Genomic DNA, 14,691 nt, shown 5'->3' on the forward strand with positions numbered 1-14,691 from the left:
TACTATAGTTAGGCTACTATAATCAAGTTATACTAGAGTTACTCGCGTGAACACTAGAGGGCGCTAGTAAACTGCGAGTAAACTACACTCTACGCTCTATTTTGAACGTATATATTGGATTTACGTTTAAACCCATAAACACATTTATACGAAATTGCTATTTTTGAAAACACATCTTTAAACTGTTGGATCTGAAAACTATTTTTAACCATTACTTGAGAGAGGTGACCAAATTAACTCTTTCGGGGAAACATCTGGTAAAGTTAAACGCCACCAAACCAGCATAAAGACTGTAATGTTGCGACTGTAATGTTAAAAACCAAACTTTAACAAGACCTGAATTCCCTTTTAGGGACCATAATCGTTTTAATAGACTATCCTGCTTTAAACGTTCAAGAATAATGGCATTCCAACAATCTGTGTGCTCTGACCATCTGTGACAAGTCTGAACATTACTTCACCTCCATACACATCCCTAGCTTGAACACCTGTCTTCCTTTCCTTAGTCGCTCCTGACCCCGCCCTTTACAAACCACGCCTCTATTTCGATTGGGCCGGAGCTCATGAATATGCACGCGTAGAAGGCTCGACCCCTCCCTTTGCACCTGATTGGAAGTATTTACTTGTTTTTTGCAACGAGGCGCTGGAGTAGAGCTATTCTGCGCTGGAAGATGATGAAGCCCTGCCGGACCGAGCAATAAGGATTACAGTGAATTGACTTTATAAAAGAGAAGAGAGGAGCTTTACATCTGCCAGTCGACTTTACACGTATTCCAGGATGCCTCGTTCATTCCTAGTAAAGAAGCATTTCAATGCAGCCAAGAAACCGAATTATAGCGAACTGGAAAGTCCAACAGGTAATAAACTTGACGATTCAAACTCCTAACAGTGAGTTATTTAAACGTGCTTAGTGTGTTGCAACTCTTCGTTAAAGTTAAGACATATATTAAAAAGTTACTTTATATTTCATACATGACGACTGAATAATTGCAAAACATTTCAAAGGATCGCAATGTACAAAAAGTAACAGAATAGCCGTTTAATTGAACCATTTTTAGGACTGTTGCCCATCTGTTAAAGTGGACTGTTAAAGTGTCTCATTTTAAAGTCCGGTACGCATGTGTTTTTTGGCGAATGATATCAGTGTCGTGAAATTACTGTTTCATTGTAACTCAATGTAAAGGTAAAAAGTAGTAGCTGGTGCATAACATTTATCTAGAGGAATGCTGTAGGAAAACCATATCTTAAGTACAAATTCTCTTTTTCTCAATAAATATGGCCATAAATGCATGCATAACTATAAAAGAAGAAAATGCATTGGAAATAGCATGTCACTACTCAAGTATTTTATGCCCAGTGAACTAATGCAATTGCATTTCCCCTTTTATTGCAGTGTTTATATCTCCATATGTGTTAAAAACCCTCCCGGTGCCTGTTATACCTCAGCCTGAAGTGTTAAGCCCGGTGTCGTACAGCCCCATAACCGTGTGGACTACCAGCAACTTGCCCCTGTCACCCCTTCCCAGCGACCTGTCCCCCATCTCCGGATACCCCTCGTCCCTCTCCGACACGTCCTCTAATAAAGACCACAGCGGTTCGGAGAGCCCCAGGAGCGATGAAGACGAGCGGATACAGTCGACCAAACTGTCAGACGCCGAGAAGTTTCAGTGCAGTTTGTGCAACAAGTCCTACAGCACGTATTCGGGACTCATGAAACACAAGCAGCTGCACTGCGACGCACAGACCAGGAAATCGTTTAGCTGCAAGTACTGCGAGAAGGAATACGTCAGCCTAGGGGCCCTAAAGATGCACATAAGGACACACACGCTGCCGTGCGTTTGCAAAATGTGCGGGAAAGCTTTCTCCAGACCTTGGTTGCTGCAGGGACACATTAGGACGCATACAGGTGAGGAGAGACACTATAATGCACGCAGAAAGTTCTTGTCGCATGCTACGGATTGTATTTCGCAGTTTATAGCCGGTGATTGTGTTAGACGTTGCATTGCATGGTGCGGCGGCACTATATAGTACTGTAGCAGCGCATAACGAACTGACGTGACTTTTGTGTTCGATAGGTGAGAAGCCCTTTTCGTGCCCTCACTGCAGCCGTGCATTCGCAGACCGGTCCAACCTCCGAGCTCACCTGCAAACCCACTCAGACGTGAAGAAATACCAGTGCAAGAACTGCTCCAAAACCTTCTCTCGCATGTCGCTGCTGCACAAACATGAGGAATCTGGCTGTTGCATTGCACACTGATACAGTCTCACACACACACACACACACACATTCACTAAGTGCCTATGATGGTGAATGCAATCTCGGATATGCTCTTTCTGTCAGTATACTCGTGATAAACTGGATACGAAGCGATTTAAAAGTGCACCGCCTTAGGGTCTGAACGCATAAAGTGATTGGGGAGTCATTCAGAGATCAGATTCCAGCCAAGACGCTACACGCTAACAAGTAAAACTGACCCAAAACAGCCTTTCCGCTTTGATTTTGGTTCCTGGAGAACCTTCGACACCCTCAGAAAGGAAACGGCACCAAACAAAAGACTGTTTACTGGATCCCCGGTGGTCTTAATTCATTCACTAAGAAGCCTTTTCATTTCAGTGTAAACGCAGATTCACGCGCCCGTCATGTGCCTTTCATTTCAACAGTATTTGCCCTGTCCTGCTCGGGCCGATGTGTACTGTACATTTTGTTTACGGATGCAAACTATTTGGGAGGTTTTAAACACGTGGCCTCTCCGATAAGCAATAATTTATGTGCCCGTGACTGAACGTTAAATGGGTAACGGTCGCTTTTTTTGTTTTTTCTTTCTTTTCCGAGAGGTAATCGGTCAGACATTTCACACCGTAGATGGTGGCACGCCAAACGAGCTTGAGACCAAAGGAATAATCAACGCCATGTTTTTTAAACGGGGAACAAGTGCAAAACGACATTTTCTTGAATTAAAAGTATTTAAACTGTTGTGCCATCATAACGCAACGGCAGATAACCAGCACTCAGACTATATGCAATACTTTGCCATGTGCTTTTCTCCATCAGGAACTTCAGAGATTTTGCCATGTAATTGTTTTTTTGAATGTATATGACACTGATATGATTGTACTTTGTATTGCAAAGTGTAAATGAATGGTATGATTTTGTACAAAAAATAAAATTTACACTTTTTTGAATAACTCGGCGACCGTCCGTATCTATTTGGCATCCATACCGGTGGGATAGTTTGTGCAAAAATCTAAATTAGATGATAATTTACTCACCCTGAAGTCATTTCAAACATGTATGATTTTCTTTATACGTGAAGAATAAGAACAATGCAATTAAAGTCAATGGAGTCCAAAAACAAGACTACTGATGATAGCATTTGGATTTTTGGGTGAACTATCCCTTCAGGCTTTTACCACTTTCATTGAATAACAATTAGCCCAATGTTTACATGCGCATAGTGTTCGTAATGATATGCAAATGAGAAGGCCCTTAACGGCACATTATCAGAACGCTTCTTACTGAAACCTCCTGAAAAGTGCTAGGCTGTTATTGCCGATTTTTTAATCTGAATTAACAGTTAAAGAGGAATTACAGTTAAACATGGACATGGGTGATGGAAAAAGCTGGTTTTAATATAGTTTGACTCCTTCCCACAGTCAGCTTGCATTGTGGGAGTTCATCAAAGTGCAGTTTAAGTATTTCATGCTGCAAATGTGTTTGCAGTTTACTGTGACGGAAAAAGGAAAGAGCAAGTTGTATGAACTACTATCATTAATTTAAAAGTCACAGACTCTATTTATATTTAGGCTTCAAAGTTAGTCAGAAGCAACTTGAAAAGTCACGGAAATGAAGTGGTCGGAAGACGTGGGAATGACACGAGATTTGTTGTGCATCTCAATGAAACGTCCTCATTTAGAAGTCAGCGGTTTTGTGGACGCATGAACCTGTCCTTGCGAACCTGTTCGGCTCCCAAACAAATCCCAAATGTTACACCTCCTCCCTATGTTGCTCTCACTTTGCTGCCAGTTTCTTTGAAGACTCCGGGTCTCTGAAGGGGCCACTATGGCACAGCCAGACTGGCTCTCACACATGTGAAAGTCCTTTACTGGATTATTACTCAGCAACCTCACACTACACAGTGGGATCTCACAGGACAAACCAGCGGGTTTCAAACCCCAAACACTGGATCTAATTTTGAACTGAAGCAAATAGCCTTCAACCTCCATTGAAAAATGATCTAAAATACACATTCAATCAAAACAGACTGCATTTACTACATTTTACAAACTTTCCTGATTCGCTGATTCGATAGTAATATATATATATATATATATATATATATATATATATATATATATATATATATATAATATATGTATAATATAATATATAATATATGTATGTGTACTTTATATATATATATATATATATATATATATTGTTTATATAAATACACACACACACATTATAATATTTTGAAAATATTTATATGTTTATTTATAAAGTTATATTCTTCTATTTTTATTATATATATATAAATATATGTAATGTATAAACAAACACATTTTTAAAAATAAATACATACAGTATACATACCAATTGTCCAGTATAAAGTATACAAATAATATTCATTTTTATATATATATATATATATATATATATATATATATATATATATATATATATATATATATATATATATATATATACATACATATGTATAATTCTATATATTTAATAATAAATGTTACAAATAGAGAAAACGACACAAGTACAAGTAGAGGCCTGGTGTGCCCACTCACCCGATTGAAAGGTTTTGAGAAAACACTTGTCTCTTTCATGCTGTGTGGTTTAATCTTTCCATGATCTGACTCATGGAAGCACTATTCCAGGTGTTCACAGTGACACACCTCACAACTGAACAGCTTCGGCCCTCAGGACCCCCTATGATGCCATACAGGTGTTGACATATCTTGCAGTCTTCCAGAAGTGCAAATAAATATTACGACTTTCTATGCATAATAATGGCATGACATTATCGTAGCAAAACCTGGCACATTATGTGGCAAATGTGTTTTATAGATGACATGAAATCAGTTATATGGCTTTTCATCTATCAGCTTTGAGTTCATCAAGTAAACGTTCTCGTTCAGTTTCTTTCAGTCATCAGGAAAACATGTGACAGAACCTGCTACTAATGCAGTTTGCAGGAACGTAATTCAAAATCGCACCAACTCTGCTTTTGTCACATGTTTATTGAACTTTTGATGCCCCCCGTCACATCAGGCCTTTCCCTCACAAGACTACCATCACCATGGCTCGAGGACAGATCTGACAAGGTTACAAAGGAAGTACATTATCTTCGTTAGTCTCTCTCTCTCCTTCTCTCTCTCTCTCTCGCTCTGCTGACTTCACACTAATGCAGAAGCTTCTGTAAACGGAACAGACTCAATTAGAAAGCTGGTTGAAGGCCTGTTTGTTCTGGTTAGTGTGTGATAGAAGAAGCCTGACCTGAAGAAAAATATCTTCACGATATAAAAGAATCTGTTCCATTGCTTTTAAAGGAATAGTTTATGCAAAAATGAACTTTCTGCATCGGTGGTATGCGAAAGAAAACATTTTAATCACTTTTTTTTTGTACAACTGAACAGGAATGGGAGTTTTTAAGTTTCAAAAAGGATCATCAAAGTAGTCCGTATGACTTAAAACACTATATATAAGTCTTCAAAAGTCCAAAAAAATATGTAAAGATATTTAATTTGTTATTCAATGAAAAATAGGCAATTATTCACTGAAAATATAGGTTATTACCACTAAATCCAAAGACAAAAGTGAATCACATCTTAATGATAAAGTTTCTTTCTTTCTTTCTTCATTCGTTATTTTGGAAAAATGCAACAGGAGATATTTTGAGGAATACAGTAGCCAAAGTTTTTAAATAGCTTTGATTAATATTGACCGCCCTTGTTCAGAATGAATGACTGAATGAACAAACGAACGAATGAATCACTTAACTATTGTTTCTGGTTAAACTGTCTCTTTAAGATGGTAGTTGGATTCCAGTCAGCTTGGTAATATCAGCTTAAGGTGGTCGAGGTTGGTTTTTGGAGCATTTTTGTCCAGCTAATAACTATGTTCCAAAACATAGATACTTTAGCAATTAGCTAGATTTTCCAGAAGTGAAGGACACTTGTATTTCTTGGTTTTTGTAGCAAAACGCATGCTAAATCTGCAAATCAGAGAAAAGCAAGAGGGTAACTAATCAATATATTATGTTAGAACAGTGACTTGTCCGAAAAATAATTAATGAAGATTAATTACGCCTCAGGTTTTCCTAAAGTCAGCAGCTGAATGAATCAGATTAGCTTTCAGCGTGTGAGTAGCCACATTACCAGCCAAAAACAATACTTGTGTCAAATCATGCATTTGCACAAAAAGGGGAAGGAAAGAATCCGAACAGATAGACATGTTTGTGCCTGCTTCTCGGGGCAAATATCATTACAGTCTTCTGCTAACCTAAGATGTCTGATCTGTCATGTGATGAGAACAGGACGCTCACATGCCTTTAAATCAATTACAGTCGATATCGACGCGATCATATGCCAGATCCTGAATATTCGCCTCTGTTGACGTTACTTGATTTGATGACCTGCAAGATAATAATCATCCGTGTAAAAGTTTCATTATACAAATATTTACAGAAGTTATGTCAAGAAGTTATTGCAAACGTTATATATGGATACTACGCTAAAATGTTTGATATTAAAAGCTACCATATTCAGCTACACAACATCATCACACCGATGTTTATTTGTAAAATATTATTTTAATAAGAGATCTAATTTAAACCGAGCAAACATTAACGCCTTGCTGTACACTACATTTTTCAATTTGCAATTTAAAATAATCAGCTTGTTGGAATATGACTGATATTTTACACCAAGCGAGCGGCTTCTTGTTGTTATTAAGTCTAATAAAAAACTATCTAAAAAAGAGATTATTTTTAGCCTGCTAATGAAGTCGGTCCTCCGGGATGAATTACTTTAATTTCCCACCTTCTAGCAAGTTTATGGCTGTGATGTTTTCACCGCTATTGCATTAACTTATTTTATATCGCTTACAAATCATAACGGAGATAGAATTAGATAGAAACAATATCACAGATACACAAAAGTAGCTTTAGCTTTATACAGTGTTGGGGATATAGTTTTTCAAGTAATGCATTACAGTATTGTGCTACACCACAAAAAGTAACTATTACTTTTATTCGTATTACTTAGTTACTTTTTAGTAATGCATTTTTGTGTTACATTTTGTCACCTAGGCTGGGCTTGTTTTAATAACAAAAACAAATATATATATTTTTAGTAATAAATCATGCTACTTGTAATACATCACTTGCGTTACTTATTGGAAAAAATACTTTCAATTCAGATATTTCGTTGTAAATTAAATAGCAATGCATTACTTACGAGCAACTTGCGTTACTTATTCAAAAAGTGAACCCAGATATTTATCGTAAATGTGATAATAACGCATTCATTTACTAATAAATTGAAAAAGTAGTATGATTACATGACTCACGTTATTTGTAATGCGTTACAAGTCACTTGCATAAAAAGTAACTTTTTAATAGTAATGCGTTACTTTAAAAGTAATCCGATTACTCCGATAATTCACATTATTTGTAATGCTTTAAAAGCAACTTGTGTTACTTATTTCAAACAATTAATCCAATATTTAGTCATAAATTAAATATTAATGTGTTACTTCACTAGACACTATAACATCAAAAATAGCAATTTATACTAAGAAATAAGCAATTTATGCTATATAGTAAATCTAAATTGTATGATTTATTATGTTCTTGCAAAATTTTGTTATGCTATTGCACAGCTCATTATATATAGTTTGATATATAGTTTGTGTTCAACTATATCTAGATATGTACAGCATACTCATGTGTATTGAAATATTGATCTGTCATCACAAAAGCTCGGTTAGCTCTAATCTGATACATGCGACTATAAGGCACAGGAATATTGAGACATTATAAACATCAGCAACATGAGCATTGTGAAAAGCTCTGTACAAATTAGGACCATAACAGGACTTTTGTTATTAGGATGTCACGTTTACGTTTGAAAATGACCAAAATCTTATGCAGTGCTGTAAACAGTTTTGGGGCAAACCTTAAACTGCTTCAGCACTCAACAGATTCAAAACCGAGCAAACTGATTGGACCCTTCGTCTCCACCGGATCAAGTAATGCTTGAAATCCCCTTCAGAAGGAATCGAGTCTGTTGCCAAATCTGTCCCGATATCAAGGCCTATCCCAAAACAAAACAGAAATAGGAAGTGATCGATTTACATTTCACAATCAAGCCGGTACCTGCGTTTAGCTGCACAGGCTTTATCCATAGAGACAAAAGAATCTGGAACAAACAAGCCTTAGAAAATATCCACCGCATGATGGTATTGTAGTCAAAAAACATGCCCCGACAGCACCAATCCACCAGCACATGAGGCTCAAATAAACACTGCTGGATATCAGATGTGCCCTTTTCCGAGGACCATTTATATAAGCCCTTAAAGTGCATTCATGCATTCTGATTTCCAACGCGATGCCGGTAAATGCAAAATCCACACATGGCCTTGTCAGTGAGACACAAAATGTGAACCTGTCACTGTGATTGCTTGACCAGGTCGATGCCGGCTTTAGTCGTTTTACTTTCATAAGTGAATGTTGCTCAGAATCAGCGCAGCTCAGACATCCACAAATACATACTGAGGGTCAGAAGGTCACGTCTTCAGCTGTAGACTGTTTTTATGATTTTACACCACGCTGTGACCAAAATCAATGCGATAAAGCGATAAGCAACAAAGCTGTATTTTCCATGGAAGCGATGTGCTCTGAATGGTTTAGAGTGCGTTGCATCACACAGCATTATTTGATTTGAAATACAGCAGAAACTGCAAAAAATGACAGTTTTTGCTATTTTAGCTGTTTTTGAATATTTGAATATGTTTTATAATGTAATTTATTCCTGTCGTGCAAAGCTGAATTTTTTTTTCCATATTTAAAAAAATATGCAATCTGAGGTTACGGGGAAAATAACTGAACATGAACTTGTCCAGATTAAGTTTTTAGCAATGCATATTACTAATCAAAAATTAAGATTTAATATATTTACAGTGGGACATTTAGAAAATATCTTCACGGAACACGATCATCAAAGATTTTTGCCATAAAAGAAAAATGTATAATTTTAACTTTAATTTTTTTTTTTAATTTTAACATTTATTTTAACTTCATTTTTCATGTTACAACGCAAGAACCTTTACTTTTACGCATCTTTAGCTAACAAACGGTTGAATATATACAGACTATTTCATTTTAATCAACATTTCTAATCTGTCGCAGTGCATTCTGAAAATGTATGCTAATAAGCTTAGTTGAGTAAACCATGACTAATATTGCTGACTGAATCAATAACTGTGGCTATAGACGTTCTAGCGGCCGGCAAAGCTAAAAATACCCGGTTCAGATGTGCTCCAGATTGTGTGTGCTGTGTGTGATGTAATGTTTGGTGTTGTTGTGTGTTTGTAGCGTTGCGTCTGCTGAGTAACAAGGGCCTGTCGGGTCCAGCTGTAAGATCTCTGACTCAGGAGGATGTGGAGCAGACGCTCAGCTCCCCCTCAGCTCTTGAATGTGTGTCTTGAGGAAACACCACCCGCGCCAGCTCAAGTCCTGAGCATTGTCTAAGTCAACAATCAGAAGGGAAAGGCCTGGAGAGCCCATCTTTGGCTTGGGATTTATTGGTCTCCCAAGGGAACACCTTGACTAAATTCCTCCCGTTTTATAGGTTGGTTAAAGATTTTATTTGGATGAAGTTTATTATGCTGATGAATTAATCGAGTTTCTGTATTTGCAGAGAAAGAGAAAGCATTATTAGTAAAATATTTATAGTGCTTGCAGTTTTATAGTGGTTACATCTATAGTAGCTTTAGAGGTCAATTTAATTTCCATTTCATTAAACATAAGTCTATAACTGGCATACAATAAATTAGAAAAATGGTAATAATTACAGACTAAAATAAATGTATTAATTATTAAAATATATTACAATACATGTTAAATTATTAAACAGTAACATAACATGCTATATAAATAATATATAGCTTATGATTAATAATAAAAAAATTATACATTCATTTAAATATTTATTCAAATGTTAATATTAGTTATTCAAATATCTATATATTTAATTATTAAAAGTGTAAATATTTTTTTACAGAAGACTTACTGCTAATCATGTTAGCTTTATTTGTAGTTTATACTTTTTGTATTCAAATATATGTAAAACATTTTATAATTTGTAATAATGAAAAATTATTATTTAAATGCTTAAACTTTTTCATTTCAACAATTATTGAGTCTAATTATGTAATCCTTTTCCAGGTGTTACTATTATTAGTTATCAGTTTAATAATCTAAAATGTTTTTTATTTTAATTTCAAATATAATTATTTAATGTAAACAACAATGATATTAATATTATATTGTCAGTTGTATAATTACTTGATTTAACATTAAATACAAAAATGGGTTTCCTTCCAAATGCATCATATCACAACCATTTTTTTTAGCAATATTACAGTTTTTACAGAAAATCATACATTTAAGGTTTACCAGCAAATTTTCCATCTGTGTAAGTGTTGCTCATCAGCGTTCAGGCGACCGTTGTGTGTAAAATGGAAAGTGAGTCACTGCACAAGTTTTGGGAGTGTTTCAACAGCCCCGAGAAAGGAATGATATCTGGTGGAAGGTGATGATAATAGTAACATTATAGTGCACTTCGGGGACTTTTGAACATTCAGAATGAATGAGCCAAGCATTACATTCTTCTTCAGCTCTGTTTTTTCCATTTGACTCACTTTTTTTTTCCTCACTCTCTTCATGCCTGCGGGGGTCATTTCTGATCTCGCATCACTTGGCAAGCATCCGCTTTGGACGATTTCTCCTTAATATGGGAAAACTCTTCGCACAACACCTGATTCATTCGCACTAGTTCTTTGCGCAATTAGTTCGAACTAAATCAACCGAATTTTGAAAATAACAAAGTGTTTTCGTCTGTGATTACATAGCCATCGATGGGCGCTTGAACGGTAAATTACTGAATTTGTTGCCTGAAAGCGTCTCTGGGATGTGAAATCTCGGCCGTTGAGGCGGATAAGAGGCCAGACACACTCGCAGAGAGATAACGTCAAGCTGCACTCCACTAGTCTCTGCCTGCTGCTGATATACGGGTGAGTTATCTGCTCCGGATCAGTTCAGAGGTCTGGTGAACTGAGAGGTTTAGTGCGGCTCGCTTCCAGAACTAGAGACAGGCCACAATGAACACTTCAGAGTGATGCTGAGATTGCTGAGCGCACACTCTCAAAAGGTACTGTATGTACACTTTAGGTACTAATAAGTACACTTCAGGCACTAATAAGTATACTTTGGGCACTAATATGTACACATCAGGCACTAATAAATATATTTTGGTCACTAGTATGTACACTTTAGGCACTAATATATACACTATAGGCACTAATATGTACTCTTTAGGCACAGGTATGTACAATTTAAGCACTAATATGTACACTTTATGTACTAATAAGTACACTGTAGGCAATTCATGCGTGCATTTTAGTGCATTTTATTAATAAATACACTTTTATATACACTTTTAATAAATGCACTAGAATGCATGTACACTTTATGCATTAATAAATACACATTAGGCACTAGTATGTACTATTTAGCCACTAATATGTCCAATTTTAGCCACTAATATGTACTCTTTATGCACTAAAATACACATTTGAGCACTTATATGTTCATGTCAGGTACACTTTCGTTACTATATGGTATTAAAATGTACACTTTAGGTATATACTTCAGGCACTCATATGTATACTTTAGATGTAATATGTAAACTTTGGGCATTAGTATGTACTTTTAAGGTGCTAACATGCAGATAATTACAATTCACATCATATTCACAAACATATTTTTCAAACTGTTGTTTATCTTCTGAAACAAGAATTCAGCCAAATATTTATTGTACATAACCACTTAGCAACAACCTTGCCCACTCTATCAATGCCAACCTAAAAAGCCATCAAAACCACCTATATAACTGTGGAGCAAACACTTATTAACAACCTAGCAACCACTCAGAACATTAGCAATGAACTAGCAACCACACTAGCATTACATAGCAATATACATTGTTCATTTTAAAACTACCCAACTTCAAGAACATCCCTAGCAACAGATTAGCTACAGCCTAGCTCATTCAGAACACCCATCTAGCAACCAACAACATCAACCAAAACCCTAGCAACCATCAAGAAACCCATAAAGAAATATTTGAGTTCACACTGAGATCTCTGATTTTGGCAAATTACGTTTTTTGAAACTAAAGGTGACAAATGTCAAGGTTACACTGAAAGAAATATCTGAGGCTTCAGCAAAGGTTTCTACTTAAACTCTTCGGTGTCTAAGGGGGAAAAATTCCATCAGTTGCTTTTTCCCCTCTGGTGTGGAAGTAGATCAGCTTGTGTAGGAATATCCTAATACATCAATACATTTCTTATCTCCTTACATCCCAATCTAAGGAGGGGTTTGTTAGAGGGATCTACATCAGCCAGATGACGTAAATCGAGACATCAATGAAGAGATAAATTGGCTTGCTTTGGCTCTAGAGCCAAATGCAATAAAACCCCAAATTCTTATTTTTTAAACATTCTGCAGTTGAGCTGAGCATCAGGAAACCTCACCGGGGCTGCAGCACATCAGCGCAGACGGACGGATGAGAGAGTTACGGTGTCTTGCGAGGACCCTGAACATCAAAGGCTCGCACCACGGACCTGTGACGCTCTCATCTGATAACAGGCCCTCTGTGTCTTTCTCTTAATCTCTTACACTGATGCTCTTCAACCTTTTATGATGTCTGACCACGGCTGGAATCCAGACCTGATAATCCTGACCGAACCCTAGGAATGTGTGTGGAGAAAAGAGAAAACAGGCATGGATGGACACAAGATGAGCTTAGCAAGTGCTTAGTTGGTCATCGCTTTGCGTATTGAATTCAAACACTTACCTTAAAAAGTGTAATTCTTTCATTCTATTATTATAGCTATACCTATATCTATTGCTACCTGTGTGTATAAATACCGCGCCATATAAAAACACTAAAACTTGTGGTATTGATTACACAAAAATGTACTTTGCTCGTGTGTTATGTGATGGTAGAATTAGGATTGTGGGGTAGATGCGTATCATATGTGCGCAAAAGCTACATATTATATGCGTGCCATAACTAGTCAATTTTTGGTTAAATAACACAGGTTTTTGGCATACTATTTCTAAAAAATTTCTTTCATTCTATCACTATATATTTTGTTATATCTATTGTTCTCTCAGTATATCTCAATTATCTCAAAGTATGGAGTACCACAAGGCTCTGTCCTAGGTCCTCTGCTATTTTCAACATACATGTTGCCCCTTGCTAATATTATTAGAAAATAGAGTATTAGTTTCCATTTTTATGTTAATGATACACAACTACATATCTCAACAAGACCAGACTGAGCAGCGCTTGTTAGAAATGTAAAAGATTGGATGACCAAATATGTTATGTATTCAGATAAGACAGAGATATTACTTATTAGAGCAAAAAACAATACACAGAATCTCTTGGATTGCAATGTGCAACTAAACAAATGTGCATTTACTTCCTCTACAGTCAAAAATCTGGGTGTTACATTAGACAGCGACTTGTATTTGAAAATCATATTTCTCATGTTACAAAAACGTAATTCTTTCTTTTTAGAAACATTGTCAAGCTACGAAACGGATAGCGAAGTGATCTTGTTTCTGAAGCATTCATCTATCTATCTATCTATCTATCTATCTATCTATCTATCTATCTATCTATCTATCTATCTATCTATCTATCTCCATACATGTTCTTAAAGCCTTTGCTTCTGCATCCTATCTGTTAGCTGAAGTCAAATTCAGGAAGACAAAAGGCTCACAATCCTGACACCACAGTATTCGAATAGCACCGCGAGTTACTTCAAAGAATAACCTGATATGGCTACGTCCAAAAATAATATCATAGTGCCTCTTTGTAAAATCTGGTGGAAACACACAAGACAGGTGGAAATTACATTCACGTGTGCAAAGCGGATGATTGAAACCGTCCATTTCAGCCACTTACAAGTGCAAAGTGAGTATTTGGATAGTTAAAAGCACCATTTAACCGTCCGCCATCAAAACACACACACACACACACACACGCACTTATCTGCGCCTGCCAAGGGCTGCAACTCGTCTGCAGTAATGCGCCTCTTATGTTGGAGAGCAAAAGCTGACCTTGTCCTCTTTGCTGTGGGTCTGTGGGTTTTGGACTTGGGAACAGGAACTCCCAGTACAGACAGAGTGTCTGCGAGCCCCAGCGCCCGCTCCACAGAGGAACACTTTGTTCACCGCCACCAAGGAAAACTTAAGACAACAAAAACACACACATTCTGGAAAAATGAAAACTTGAGAAGGGCCCCCTCAACCTTTTCTTTTTCCTCCTCTTTTTTTTTTTTTTTTTTTTTTAAATCGCTCGCTTGGCGTTCAATGATAAATA

General features: G+C 36.6%; 1 protein-coding gene across 1 annotated transcript; it reads left to right on the forward strand.

The window, feature by feature from the left end:
• Positions 1-635: 635 nt before the first annotated feature.
• Positions 636-2,844, forward strand: snai2 (snail family zinc finger 2). Its single transcript, XM_043225676.1, has 3 exons — positions 636-857; positions 1,394-1,906; positions 2,076-2,844. Exons 1-3 carry the CDS (start codon positions 779-781, stop codon positions 2,255-2,257), a joined length of 774 nt encoding a protein of 257 aa, XP_043081611.1. The 5' UTR covers positions 636-778; the 3' UTR covers positions 2,258-2,844.
• Positions 2,845-14,691: the final 11,847 nt, after the last annotated feature.

The sequence above is a fragment of the Puntigrus tetrazona genome, chromosome 24 (assembly GCF_018831695.1).
Source record: "Puntigrus tetrazona isolate hp1 chromosome 24, ASM1883169v1, whole genome shotgun sequence".
Taxonomy (NCBI): Eukaryota; Metazoa; Chordata; class Actinopteri; order Cypriniformes; family Cyprinidae; genus Puntigrus; species Puntigrus tetrazona.